Here is a 14,404-nt window from a genome sequence, read left to right on the forward strand (position 1 = left end):
CCAAAATGTATAGCGTGAGATGATCAACTTTCAAGACAACATGATTTTTGTGATACTCTGTCACAGGATGCCTCTCGTATATGTGACTATTGGTGGCCACCGGTTGTGAAATTGAAATTGAAACCTATCAAGAGTTTTGCCAACATATCACAAATTGAGAAATTGGTTCTTGAAACAAATTTGAGGAATCTGAACGAACATCAAAAACATTACACTTACTAGGAACTACTTGTCAGACTTTTTATATATTGAGCCGTAGTATTATTAGCTTTACCTTATGGTAGGGCTCTGCGTCAACAGTCTTGTGGCAACTGGCAAAGGGTCCATCACTATCGAGCAGTAAGTCGCAATGGTGGGATGCGTATTGTTCTGGAAACAAAGTGAAACTCATTAATATTAGCTTAGTCATTAATATTATTATTTGCACAGTAGCCACAAAAATACTCACCATTCTGACCAATGAGGGCGCAGGGATCTTCAAATATGTTTTTGACATTTGGACAGTCAAGCTGAATCTTCCACAAGTTGCCAAATGATGATCCGGTTCCTTCCAGAACTCCAGCAGGAGATTTGAAATCATCGGCCTGAATGTCATTGAAGTTGCCACAAAGACCTGAAAAGATATTATTTTGCTTTGAGTCCAGTCATCCATTCTTTATTCTGCTGTTCTTTCGGCATCACCGATATGCACATTGTCACCTACGTTATTCTTGGTTATTGTCAAACAAAACTATGTGATCTTACCGGACAGTTTGTCCTTATGTTGTGGATCGGCTTCTACATAAACTTGCATGATGGGAACCAGTTGAATTTTAATCAGCATGCCCTTGACAGTTTGTATAATTGTGAAGAAGGATGTAGGCTTGAAGATGGTAACCGAGGCTGTGAACAAAGAGAAATTTGTAATAAGGAACAAGACGAATTGCAGACCAAAGAAACAATGGTTGTCAAACTTAAACCCATGTTATTATAGTAATATATCCTTTAGCAGGTTCACCCTCGATACATACCTGTTGAGACTGGCAGTTGGGTGTAGACTGAGTTAATATATACACTGCCACATTTCTTCACTAAGATAAACTGAAGGAAATTAAAGAATTGCGTTACAAAAAAGACAAGACCAGGACTCTCTCAAATTTTTGAAAACAATCTAGGCAAATTGGAATCTCCCCATAAATTCTATCCCAAAATTGGGTGGTACTTATTAAACTCTACCCAAAAGTGGGCATCCACATTTAGTTTGGGCAGTTCTAAAACAGAGGTTTAGATGCCATGATTTTGCCAATATTGGAGCCTATGATAATAGCGATGAATTCTTAGATTATTCTAATATTCTGTGTTAATTTACAAGTGGGGTTGAGCCGATCTTGAGATTTCAGGATCGATTTTAAAATCCGATTTCCAATAATTTTCCAGTCGATCCCGATCATGAAATGTGCTCGATCGCCGATCGGGATCTGATTTTTCCGATCCCGATCGTTCAACCCTATTAATGATACATATATGAGTAGGGTTGAGCCGATCTTGAGATAACCTCAGACCTCGATCCTGGCGGAATAGATCGGGATCGGAATTACGATCGCGATTGAAGAAATTTATTCGATCGCCGATCGGAATCCGATCTTATCCAATCCCGATCGTTCAACCCTATTTACAAGAACTGGAAAATATTTCTTATTTCTTTAACTACTGTACTTACTTCCCTTCCTCCATTCAAGCTTATGGAAATGCTCTTGAGGCACGTTTCTGTGTCTGTATGCCCACATTTGCTAATTTCAGCCAAAATACTAAGGCTGGAATCATGTGTCTGTAAATTTGGGACAAAAGTGCTAAACGTTAGTTATCACATCACGTTATGAACTCAGATGACATAGTTACACATCTTAAAGGAATCTCCTGATGGTATATTTTTAGTTGATTGTATAAAGTATATAATAGCATTGGAAGGTCCCATAAGAAAACTCAAATTTGTGGCCTTTTCGTATTGCTAGGCTAGACTAGAGTCCACCATATCTACCATTTGGCCACTTTTGGATCCCATCCCCATACACCCTGTTGGTTTTAGCCATTGATAAGTGAATTATCCACCCGTACTGCCAGTGTACTAATCCATTTATTATGTCTACGATGTATATCCCTTATTTACCTTTGCTAGAGTGTAGGTACAGTCTCCATGGAAGTTGTAGCGGGTAAGATCAAAGGTGGTGATGTGAGAACCTCCTTCAACAGCACAAACACCAAAGCATGACTTTTTAACACAGTTCCATTTTCCTCCTTGACATGTGCTGTTGAGGAAAGTGATGTTCAGAGGTAAGATAAGTTTGTAAAACTGAAATATTGTTCCCTTTCCAATAGTATACGCCACCATGGTGACAATTTGCTATCATTGTAACATTATACATTGTGTTGCCTATTAAAAGTACGGGAGTGTGAGTGCCCCCTAGGGACATAACACGTCCCTCTGATCTTTACATACCAATGGTTGAGAGACTACACTTAGGCTATAGATAATGAAACAGTAGTTACCAGTCTTGACATGTCTCAGAATATCCTGTTCCTGATGGGTACACATTATCATTATGCGTGCAGGGACATTGCTCTTTTGGAATACAACCCGTTTTTCTGATGTCATCAAACACCGTTCCTTAAAAATCAAAAGAAGGCTTTAGATGATAGAACTTTTTTTGTAGAGGCCGATCCTCCATCTGCAATATATTTGAGGTTTATATCATGTAGAAAATAATAATAATTTACCTGCGGGACAGAAGCAGCCATCTGTGCAATGATCATCGCAAACTGATGAGCGCTCGGGGTTGGTACAAGTGTCGGGACAGGCAGTGCCGCACTCTTTGAATTGTAGGTTGAATGCACATTTCAGAGCTAAAAATTTAACAATTGACATGTTACTAAGTAGAATATTATATTTTATCATATGCCCATGTACTCTTGATATAACACATAATTTGGTCTTGATCTTTTACATCAGTGATCTTACACTATTTTCCATTGGTGGTCTCCAGCATGTGATACTCATGGTGGAAGGGTAGAGAACCATGGGCTGGCAACAACTGCTTGAAATTATTTGTTTGAACACAGTCTAAACTCTGAACCAGACAAATTTAGTAATATAGAGCACAGGGGTGTCTGGGCCATCTCCAAAGACTCCTCCAAAGAGGAGTCTGGGCCACCACCAAGAGTGGTGTCTGGGTCACCACCAAAGACTCCTCCAAAGAGGAGTTTGGGCCACCACCAAGAGGGGTGTCTGGGCCACCACCAAAGACTCCTCCAAAGAGGAGGCTGGCCCACCACCAAGACTGGTGTCTGGGCCACCACCAAAGACTCCTCCAAAGAGGAGGCTGGCCCACCACCAAGACTGGTGTCTGGGCCACCACCAAAGACTCCTCCAAAGAACCCAGTCTCTGATATAACGTAAGGTCCAACTGAAGATTGTCACCAATTTTGGAGATAGTCACTCTTTCTTATTGGTTCATCCATACATGTGAGCTTATTGATGTGTCCTGTCTGTGCAATCATAACAATATAGTGTATAGTACAATAAGATCTGGACAAGGACATGCCAGAGATACACAGAGAGCCGCCCTTGTTATATTCTTAAGTAACTAAACACAACTACTACAAATTTCTATGAGTGATAATATTTCGTTAACCAGAAAAAAATAACAGTCTCTTCAGTGGATTGGTGGATTGTGACTTACGGCAGATTTGAGATGTTCTCCAGTTCTTTGGTTTTCCACCAGCATGTGTGCACTGTCTGGAATACTCAGTAAAGATGTTGCAAAGACAAAACCCTGTTGAATTCCCTTTGCATCTGCAAATATCATGCTCACATAGCTCAACGTATTTGTCAACTTTCACAATGTTATTGCAGTCTTTGAGACCTGCACCGGTCAAAACAGAACGACATAGAGCTTTCTGTAAAAGATAATAATAATAATACAGTTTATTTATATAGCGCCAACATATTCCGCAGCGCCGTACAATTTGTAGGTTTCAAATACAGACAGAAAGATACATTACAAAGAAAGTCACTTCACACAATGGGACTGAGGGCCCTGCTCGCAAGAGCTTACAATCTATGAGGTAGAGGGGGTGACACAAGAGGTAGCAGGGGCGGCATTGCTTATACAGAGGTCAGACACTTTCGTAATAGAGGTGACTGTCATTACACAAACATAAAACTTCGGATCAGGTAGTAAGATTTTAACATGACCAGTCCGGTGTTCTCAGGGGAGTTACTTACTCCCCATTCTCTATGTCGAACACTGTGTCAAGTCCAGAATGTACGATACATTCATGGGCTGATGAAGCCTTCTATCGCCACAGTACTTGAAAGGGAACTTAATAACTCAAGTGATTTTCTGGGGTGGTATATTTTAGGATAGGCAGGCAGTACACCAGTGGGATCTGACGTCACTTGAGCTGAGGCAACGCATAAGAAAGCAAGCCCGGCCCACGTGATGTCAGTGACATCACCAAAAAGGCCCGAAGCCTATCGGAGCCACAAGAGGTGAGTACCAGGTTTTTTTTTTTATGTTCCCTCACCTTTACTGGGCCTCCGATCATTATCAGTATAATGATAGCAGTGTTTGAGGGGATCGCGGGCCCGTGGCCTCACTTACCGATCCTGGTTCCTGCTTACAGCCGTCTCCACAGAAGGTGAAGCACCGGCGGCTGTGAGCAGGAGCCAGGATCGGTAAGTAAATAGGGCCCGTTATCTGCTGGAGTTACTCTTGGGCCCTACTATGGTACTTATGCCCCCAGCACCACACCACATTGTATATATGGTTGTGGTTGTGCTTGGTACTGCAGCTCACATAAGGTTAGTTCCATTCAAATGAATGGGACTGAGCTGTATTACTAGAGATAGTCAAAAGAATTGTATAAAACTATTTCTGGCTAAACAGAGAACGTTGACCAAGGTCCTTTCCTTCATCTATTGATAGGGGTTCTGTGAGTTGGACTGTAATGAATTATAAAGAATAGTCCATATATATTATAGCCTTGGAAAGATAACTTTCAATGCTTCACAATTCCATGTTTTTATTGAACGTTATCTTCGATCCACGTATCTCTAACATGTATGAATGCTTACATTGGTAGGACATGTTTTGTCTTCTTCTTCCTCCTTACTATCATCACACATTTCTTCTTCTGGGTTACGGTATTTATGAAGCTTTCCATACTGGTGATTAGTTATAGGGGCGTCTAAAGAAAAGGTGAAATTAGTTTTCCATTTCCTATACAGTAAATATCATACGTATTCACGATCTGCATTGTACTTACTGTTGACCATAAACTCATTGTGTGGATTCCCATTGTAGTCACCACAAAGACCACAAGTTTGGTTGGCATATTTTTGACTCAGTTCTACCTATAAATGTAAAGTGGACATTTTATGAATATTAATGCATCAATGTAGTCAGTATTATTGTAATTAGTCAGTATTATAGGAAGTAATCAGTATTTCGTGAATACCAACATAGCTTGATCTGTTTCATGCGCATGCGCCAGATGCGAGAAGTGATGAGTCCTGACCTTATCGCTAGTTAGTTACAAGTTCTTTACTAGTACCCAGTGTGGTTGGCTTAGAAATAGGAAGATTTTGAAGGCAAAATCCCAATGACTTGCTAGTGATGTATTGACCCTAAATCTAGCTGTGTAATGCACATGCGCTAGATGTGACTAGTGATGAGTCCTGACCTTATCTCTAGTTATTTACAAGTTCTTTACTAGTACCCAGTGTGGTTGGTTTGGAAATAGGACGATTTTGAAGGCAAAATCCTAATGACTTGCTAGTGATGTAGTGACCCTAAATCTAGCTGTGTCATTCGCATGCGCCAGATGCGACTAGTTATGAGTCCTGACCTTATCTCTAGTTAGTTACAAGTTCTTTACTAGTACCCAGTGTGGTTGGTTTGGAAATAGGAAGATTTTGAAGGCAAAATCCTAATGACTTGCTAGTGATGTAATGACCCTAAATCTAGCGATAGGTTTCTCTTAAATGTAGTGGACGCTTTACTGTTATCACTTAATAATCTCAATTTTGTGAATCTTTCCAGAAACTTTTTCATTCCCTTAACTACTTTCATGGTTGTCTCTGAATCTCTGTCTCTCACCGAGATTAAACCACACAGACCGGGTCTGATAAAGTATTAAAAGTACTAAATATGGTAGAAGTGAAGCCATTTTTTTTAAATTACCGTTATAGAATCCTCTTCATTCCACAGCATTACCATGCCAATTTTGGAACTAACTCTCATATAGGTACCGGTCTTTGAGATTTCGACTCCACCATGACTGTATGGCAGTTGATCCACACTGTTGGGAAATTGGAAGCATTAGTATAAAATGTCCAAATGTTTCACATATAAATGAATACAGTACATAGGGTGCCATGTGATATATATTCTACATACATCACTAATAAGACATAAGATAAATCATGTAACAATTGAGTGTCACTATTAGGGTTGAGATCGGGAAAGATCGGATCGTGATCGGTGGTCGAGCAAATTTCACGATCGGTGTGAACCTAGCCTAACGTAGATCCCAAAAACTAATAATATATAATCCATAGAAGTTCAGATTTCACTTTGGCTGCTGCTCAGTACTGCTATATCTAAACTATACCAAATATGTATCTTAATGTCTCCATGCAATAAAATCATAAGAAAAATTTAGACAAGTACCGCACAAGAATTTTTAGTTTACTTTCAAATTCCATGATATTTCTTTACATATAAATAATAATATAAATAATATTAGTGAAGAGAATGTGGAGGAACAACGTCAGGATTGTATCTGCAGTGGTCACAGCTAGAAGTAGCATAAAAAAAAAAAAATTAAAAAAAATCTTCGAGAATTTCTTAGCCATCACAATGTATATGAAGTGCAAAGAGAACAACACACATCCTTAGAAAAGTATTGGGACACCACCCGCCTGTAAGACACCCGGCTATTCTAAAGAAATAATACAATAGACACTTACTCTTCATTGTTCACAGTGACAGACTTCTCAGCCAACACAATAGTAAGACCTTCTAGTTTCATGTTTATGCTGGCGATGACGGGAACATTTTTCCTGGTCTGACGTGTGATTCCCACAAAAAATTCCTCATAATTTTGGTGGCAGTGACTTACAAACTTGTAACTACAATGGCCACGAAAATGGAAGATTTCTCCATCAAAGGTTTTGTAGTGATGGTTACTAAAGGTACTACAAATTCTTTGGTTATGATAGGGATTCACACCTGTAAGTGGAAAGTAGTTATGATTACTATATCCTAGATAGATAGATAGATAGATAGATAGATAGATAGATAGATAGATAGATAGATAGATAGATAGATACTGTGGATGGATGGATGGATGGATAGATAGATAGATAGATAGATAGATAGATAGATAGATAGATAGATAGATAGATAGATAGATAGATAGATAGATAGATAGATAGATACTGTGGATGGATAGATAGATAGATAGATAGATAGATAGATAGATAGATAGATAGATAGATAGATAGATAGATAGATAGATAGATAGATACTGTGGATGGATGGATGGATGGATGGATGGATGGATGGATGGATAGATGGATGGATGGATGGATGGATGGATAGATAGATAGATAGATAGATAGATAGATAGATAGATAGATAGATTAGATTAGATTAGATAGATGCAATTCTACATCTTCTTGCTATAAGTTTTTACTTACTTTTGTAAACCGGAGGAGGATGTGTGATAATGTTCGCCTTTTTATAACCTCCATCTGTAAAATTATAGCATGTTGATCAGTAATAAATTTGGAGAATGCTAGAGTCAGGGCAATTAATATGTATCACCCACATAAAGGCAAAGCAGTCATTAAGGTAACCGAATGACTATTTATTACATATACATGATGTCTCACCTGATTGCTGCGTCTGCTGTACGTCATCGTCATCTGCGTCAGTCTGTTGTACATCATCTATAAAGTCAATATGAATACACATTGTTAATAATACATACCAATAACCAGTGTGAGTATTTCTTTCCAATTGTTGCCTCCATTGCTGAGAAATTAGTTTTTGTCCTCATATACTAGTGAGCGCTTTGGTGCAATGAGGATGTAACTGTTGGTCTCACTGCACTAAAGATCGACCTCCCCGCTATGAGTTACTTATTCAGTCTGCATGTCAATCATTGCAGGGACGTAGAGACTGGATGCTGGAAAGAATAGCTCTGTCTGTAAGTCTGGAGTAGAAAATATGGACGACGGCACATCACAGGAAACACAAAAACCCATTACAAACCAGGCATGTGACCATGGTGGAGAATGCGGGCCATGTCAGTGAAAAATTGTAAGTCTATATAGGGGCTGCTCAGTGCAGGCAGAAAAATAGCAGAGGTTCTGGAGAATTACATTAGTAGGTTTGCCATTTAGTTCTCACTGGCTATATCTATATTACACTAAGTATATTTTACCTAGTCATCACAACAATGCAATTGTTACCATTGTTCAGTTTTTACATGCGGTAGGTACACACCTGGATTCACATTGTCTAAATCGATGTTTGTATATTCTTGATCAACAGAATCCCAATCTTCTTCTACAAAATACAAGAACAGAAATACGTCAAGGCACAGATTGACAACATTACTGGAGCTATTATCTTCCCGGTCCCTAGAGGGAGCAATAATTATAAGAATAACTTTAATTGGCGCCAACATATTTGGTAGCAATTTACAAATCAGAACGTACATGAGCAGACAGTATTTGATATTACAATGTGACAAAGAATCAAACCATAGCAATCTCAAGATCGGCTCAACCCTACCTATGATTTATTGCATTTAGGGTTGAGCGATCGGGATTTGGAAAGATCGGATCCCGGTCGGCGATCGAACAAATTTCACGATCGCGATCGGCTGGAAAATGATCGGAAATCGGATTTTAAAATCGATCCTGAAATCTCAAGATCGGCTCAACCCTACTGATGGGAAATGTAGCAATGGTAACAGATATAACCATAGAAGGCAAGTGGTTGTTATTTGTGGCTTGGCAATGAATGTGTACGGCAAACATAGCCACAAATAAGTCAATATGACAAGGCTATGGACACAATCCTTCATTGTTAGCTTATGCCTGAGTAAGATAAGCAGAGCTGATCTCACTACACAACTCCGATTCTAAAGCAATGAAACCGCACACACATAGCGTGTATCCGCACTGCCAACAACGTGGAAAGGAGCTGTCCGAAGACAAATATTAAAGTATAGAGAAAGTTTTAAAATTCATCAAATTAAAGCGACTCACCTGAAATCTTTTTCTGACCAGTAGCTTAAACGAGATAAAAAAAGTATTAAAATTAAATAAAAAAATTTAAAAAATGAGATATACGATGAAACTTTATGTAATATTTGAGTTTTTGTAAAGACTGAGCGTTAAAAAGAAAAACATAGTGGTTGAATAGTTAAAGGCTTTTACAACCAATTCATCTAAGGCTTGGCTCACATTTGCATTCGGGTTCCCCATGTGGACCCCCCCATTGGAAACCTATACGCATTATGGGGCAACACGGTGGCTCAGTGGTTAGCACTGCAGTCTTGCAGTGCTGGAGTCCTGGGTTCAAATCTCGCTAGGAACAACATCTGCATTGAATATATTATCCTGCAAGTCCTCCGGGGGTGTTCATATAGGACTGATATAAAGCTATTAGATATACAGATGACTCCTTCCATGGCTGTCGCTATACGCTAGTTAATCTGTTTGGAGGCTGAATCCTATATGTTATTATGAGATGATTTCCCTGTTAGCTCAGTATAATCCCAAGCATATATACTTAGCGCAGTGGAACATCTTAGACAATTTACTGATTGCTCTTGAACTTTGAAGCCAATGTTTGCCTAAGGACTAAATAAACTTTGCCTTTCTGTATAATCTGCTGGAGGCTTGACTTGTTAAACACGGCTAATCTGTGTTATCATAATGTCATCAGTGCGTAAATCCTGTATCTGTGTAATGGCTCATTTCATCCCATGGATCAGGCTGTATCATATCTTGTATATCGCATGCTTGGGCTATATCTGGCCAGATTTCTACTTATGATATTGTGACTTGTCATCGATACATATACAGTATATAGATGGATACATATATATATATATATATATATATATATATATGTATATATATATATATATGTATATATATATATATATATATATATATATATATATATATATATATATGACCACCAGCTATTCCCCCATACACATGCCTATACAGTTCATCAGGTTTGACTACCTTTTCTTTTTTGTATATGGGGGCTTTAAGACCCCATTCATTAGGGGTCGATAGGACAACCCAATGATCTTTGGCCATGCAATTGAAGTGATAGCCAAAGTTACCATGTAGCCCTGTAGTGTGTTTGATCCGATAAAACCAAGTGTCGACTAAAAAGATGCAGAATTGTAATAATTGCTAACGCATTTCCTGCCCTATTTACGACATGACAATGGATGCAAGTAAGCAAATCTGTTACACAAGTAGCCAGTGCTTAGGTACTGGCTGTACTTTAAAATTCAGCATGGAAATATTAACTTTTTATTTTTAACATCTGATCGCAACAGTTGACAATACCTGAATTGATAAAATTCGGCCTTTTACAATATAACCCAGGGGTAGGGAACCTTCGGCTCTCCAGCTGCTGTGAAACTACAACTCCCATCCTGCTCCATTCACTTCCATGGGAGTTCCAAGAACAGCGGAGCCAGTATGCATGCTGGGAGTTGTAGTTTTGCAACAGCTGGAGAGCCGTACGTTCCCTACCCCTGCTATAACCCTTACTAAGTACAGATGTAGCAAACTTTAACTTGACATAGGCTCTAATCTACATAAAAATTTTGCTGTGTGACCTTTCGATAAGGGCTTGTCTAGAGGTGTTGCATATATTAAATGGTAGATCATCTGGGTTGTACTACCTGAGTAATAAGTGAATCGGCACTGTCAATTTTGCAAATGTAGTATTAACTATTCAGAAAATCTACAGATACAGTATATGACCTAATGAGTATAACATTGATAGTGATCAACAAGAGCGAACAGTTTGGAAAGTGGCTCCGATTTCTACGATTTGGACTAAACTATAAGTTGATATTGAGTCTATTTCATGTTGTCAGAATGGACATGGGTTTTGCCATTACAGGCAGTTATTCCCTATACCAAAAGTCCCCATCCATTCTCCATGTGAATGACGTACAAGTGCACTTGCGTGACCAGTGCACCATTGACTCCTATGGGGCGTCCGGAGCCCCATAGAAGTGAATTAATTCCACCCATGGGGACGTTTGGGTCCCCATTCTCCTAATAGCTGTGGCAGAACCCTAGCTATCTGAAATTTATCCCCTATATGGGGCAAAAAAACCCCTTGATACTGCCCCATACATGGAAATGCAGACCTAAATACTAGAGATGAGCGAGTAGTATTCGATTGAATACCTCGCTCCCATAGGAATGCGTGTAAGCGGCCGAACACCAAATATTCACTGCGCTTTGGTGTTCGGCCGCTTACACGCATTCCTATGGGAGCGAGGTATTCGATCGAATACCACTCGCTCATCTCTACTAAATACATATATAATCTATAAACGTAGGGAATACAATTATATTTTAACCACATAACAATCTAATACAGACAGTATATAACATTGACAAAATAGATTGAGATGACATTTTACCACTGGACACTTACCTTGTGCTTGGATACATGTAAGAAATATCAGGAGGCTTCCTATAGATATCAATAGCCTCCTAGTCCCCATGTTGCGTGCAGTTCGGTTACTGGACACCGAACTGGGGATTTTATGAGGAGGAACAGATGAAGGGAGTCTCATCTGACCCTTTTATAGAGTAAGCCCAGATATGGTGGTGATATTTTTTGTATAAAACGGGGCGGAGTCAGTGTGGAGGATATTGGCAGTGGCAATGTATGGGATGTCCTGCTGTGTCCAAGGATGTTTGTATTATGGGAGGAGGTTTGATTAACGTATGAAAGACATATTAAACACAATTAATGAACCTTACAAGACGATATTTCAGTCGCTTTCCAATTGTCATTTGTAAATTTCTGCATTTTGCTGCTGGGGAGAATTCCGATGAAATAGTTATTGTTGTAATTATTGTTCTAGCAGGACAGGTATAGAAAGGATTGGCATTGTCTTTGAAGATGTCTCAATGTTTATTGCTTATTTCATGTATTAAATCTGTGGATCCAAAAAGGGGAGACAACATTTACTTGGCCCGGGGAAAGGAACAATGTCACAAGACACATGACATGATTGTTTCGAACTATGACGAGTGGAACGCAAGAGTTGGTACATGGAAAAGATTTTTTTCTTAACATTGATTTTGAGTTTTTTGCATAGACAAGGATTTGTGGCAGCCATGGAGATTGACGTATTACTCCGAAGGCAGTCACGGGGATAAACTGGTTTTTTTTTGCCTTCCCCTGGATCAACACTGTAGGGATTGTAGGGTTATAGGTTGGACTTGATGGACTGATGTCTTTATCCAACCTCATCTACTATGTAACTACGTAAGGTAAGACTGTAAATGTGTCTGTGGATTACAGGTACGTTTTTGGGATTGCCCATGGTTATGGGATCACTTGGTGTAGTAGAGACTTTCTTGGGTCCTCGGGAAAACCAATCTAACGTGTAGACGTTTTAACCTATTTCCTAGAGCGATGGAAGAAGGTGGCTATCAAAGGTTCAAGCCTACACGAAGGAGACGACCCCAGAAGTCAAGGGTAACCTGGTGACGGATGAAGTTGCCAAAGACTGCAGCACTGTAGCCACCCCCCCTTCCCCGTAATAGTGGTTCCAAGTATCACATGATTTGTAGAGTGGTAAAAAGAAGCCTTGACTCAAAGTTCGATGTCCCAAACCAGGTGCAACTGACCCCTGCCATATCTGTAAAACTGGATGGCAGAGCAACATGTGTTAGGGGATAAGCATCTGATCAGTGGGGGATCTATCATCAGGACACCAAGCAATCAAGCCATAAAGCCTGGGTGACCGGCACTTCATTCATTTCTATTGGGCTGTGCCAGAAAATATAGTCTCAGAAGCCCCATAGAATTGAACGGAGAAGTTTAATAGGGGTCCATTCACAAGGAGGCTTTAAGGATATTTTCAGTTCCCCATCCTCCTGATCACTGGGGGGCTGGTGATTGGGTCTCCCAGCAATTGGACACTTGTCCCCTATACTGTGGATAAAGGATAAGTTTCCCTAATGGTGTGAACCCTTTAAGTAGATGGGAACTGTGATGTGGCCACTACTTAGGTTAGGCACTTTGATTGATCCTAATAAGTATTTCTATAGTAACATATTTAATATATATCTCATTAGCATATTGTATACTGGTGTGGGCGTCAGACAAGTAATAGAGACCACGTACTGTATATCATCCATGTTTCATTCTGTCTAATAAAGACAAAGGACAATTAACCCTTTCGTTGCTAATAATTCAATTGTATTTAAGTCTGTTTTGCAATGGAGCAGCTTGAGTTGTCCAAAGACTATTTAACATTGTTTTTACTGACAAAGTCAGTCCTGCTAATGGTAAATCTTTTCTTAAGGGTTTTTTTGGGACAAGACTTTAAATTTTTTCATAAATTACAAACTGCTGCTCTAACAGCAAAACGTATATACTTGAGTATAAGCCAAATTTTTCAGCACAGTTTTTGTGCTGAAGAAGCCCCCCTCGGCTTATACTCGAGATAAGCAAAGAAAAAAAAAGAAAAAATTTTTTTGGGAGGGGGGGTTGTCTATGAGCAGCCGCTATAGTAATTTATAGAATCTCCCATAAAATACTGAAAAAAAAGCTTTAATAAAAATATAATATAAAAAATAATAAAAGTTGTAAATCCCTCCTTTCCCTAGAATACATATAAAAGTAGAAAATGACTGTGAAACACAAACACATTAGGTATCCCTGTGTCTGACAGTGCCCGGTCTACTGAATATAGGGGATCTGCAGTGCTCCTGTTCCGTCGGGAAGGGGTTAATACCCTATAGATACCCTATATTCAGCCAGACTGAATTCCAAGTGGGGGAAGAAAACAGTCCTCAAGCTCAGGGAAGGGTCAGACAGACAACCAAAACACCCCCTCCCCTTCCCCAGCACCCAGCAACTACTGCACCCAAAAACTCCGACCATTTTAATTTTTGAAATTTTCCAGTGGCTGCTGCATTTCCCCCCTCGGCTTATACTCAAGTCAATAAGTTTTCCCAGTTTTTTTGTGGTAAAATTAGGGGCCTCGGCTTATATTCGGGTCGACTTTTACTCGAGTATATACGGTATTCTGCCTGCACTAATCTGAAAAAAAATTCTGT

The 14,404-nt window shown here is 39.4% G+C and overlaps 1 protein-coding gene across 1 annotated transcript in view; it reads right to left on the reverse strand.

Annotated features, from left to right (window-relative positions):
* LOC142214433 (uncharacterized) overlaps window positions 1-11,829 on the reverse strand; it is a 32,871-nt gene extending 21,042 nt beyond the window's left edge. Inside the window, exons 1-18 of the mRNA XM_075283380.1 lie at window positions 11,760-11,829; window positions 9,323-9,346; window positions 8,553-8,615; window positions 7,937-7,993; window positions 7,742-7,795; window positions 7,010-7,271; window positions 6,222-6,339; window positions 5,305-5,392; window positions 5,114-5,226; window positions 3,717-3,933; window positions 2,755-2,880; window positions 2,527-2,644; window positions 2,147-2,285; window positions 1,700-1,807; window positions 1,011-1,080; window positions 745-882; window positions 449-613; window positions 275-369 (exon numbers count right to left, since the gene is read on the reverse strand). Of these exons, the coding sequence (XP_075139481.1) occupies window positions 275-369; window positions 449-613; window positions 745-882; window positions 1,011-1,080; window positions 1,700-1,807; window positions 2,147-2,285; window positions 2,527-2,644; window positions 2,755-2,880; window positions 3,717-3,933; window positions 5,114-5,226; window positions 5,305-5,392; window positions 6,222-6,339; window positions 7,010-7,271; window positions 7,742-7,795; window positions 7,937-7,993; window positions 8,553-8,615; window positions 9,323-9,346; window positions 11,760-11,829 (2,025 nt within the window). The remainder of the gene's footprint in view (window positions 1-274; window positions 370-448; window positions 614-744; window positions 883-1,010; window positions 1,081-1,699; window positions 1,808-2,146; window positions 2,286-2,526; window positions 2,645-2,754; window positions 2,881-3,716; window positions 3,934-5,113; window positions 5,227-5,304; window positions 5,393-6,221; window positions 6,340-7,009; window positions 7,272-7,741; window positions 7,796-7,936; window positions 7,994-8,552; window positions 8,616-9,322; window positions 9,347-11,759) is intronic.
* Window positions 11,830-14,404: the final 2,575 nt, after the last annotated feature.

Source organism: Leptodactylus fuscus, chromosome 7 (assembly GCF_031893055.1).
Source record: "Leptodactylus fuscus isolate aLepFus1 chromosome 7, aLepFus1.hap2, whole genome shotgun sequence".
In the NCBI taxonomy this organism is placed as follows: Eukaryota; Metazoa; Chordata; class Amphibia; order Anura; family Leptodactylidae; genus Leptodactylus; species Leptodactylus fuscus.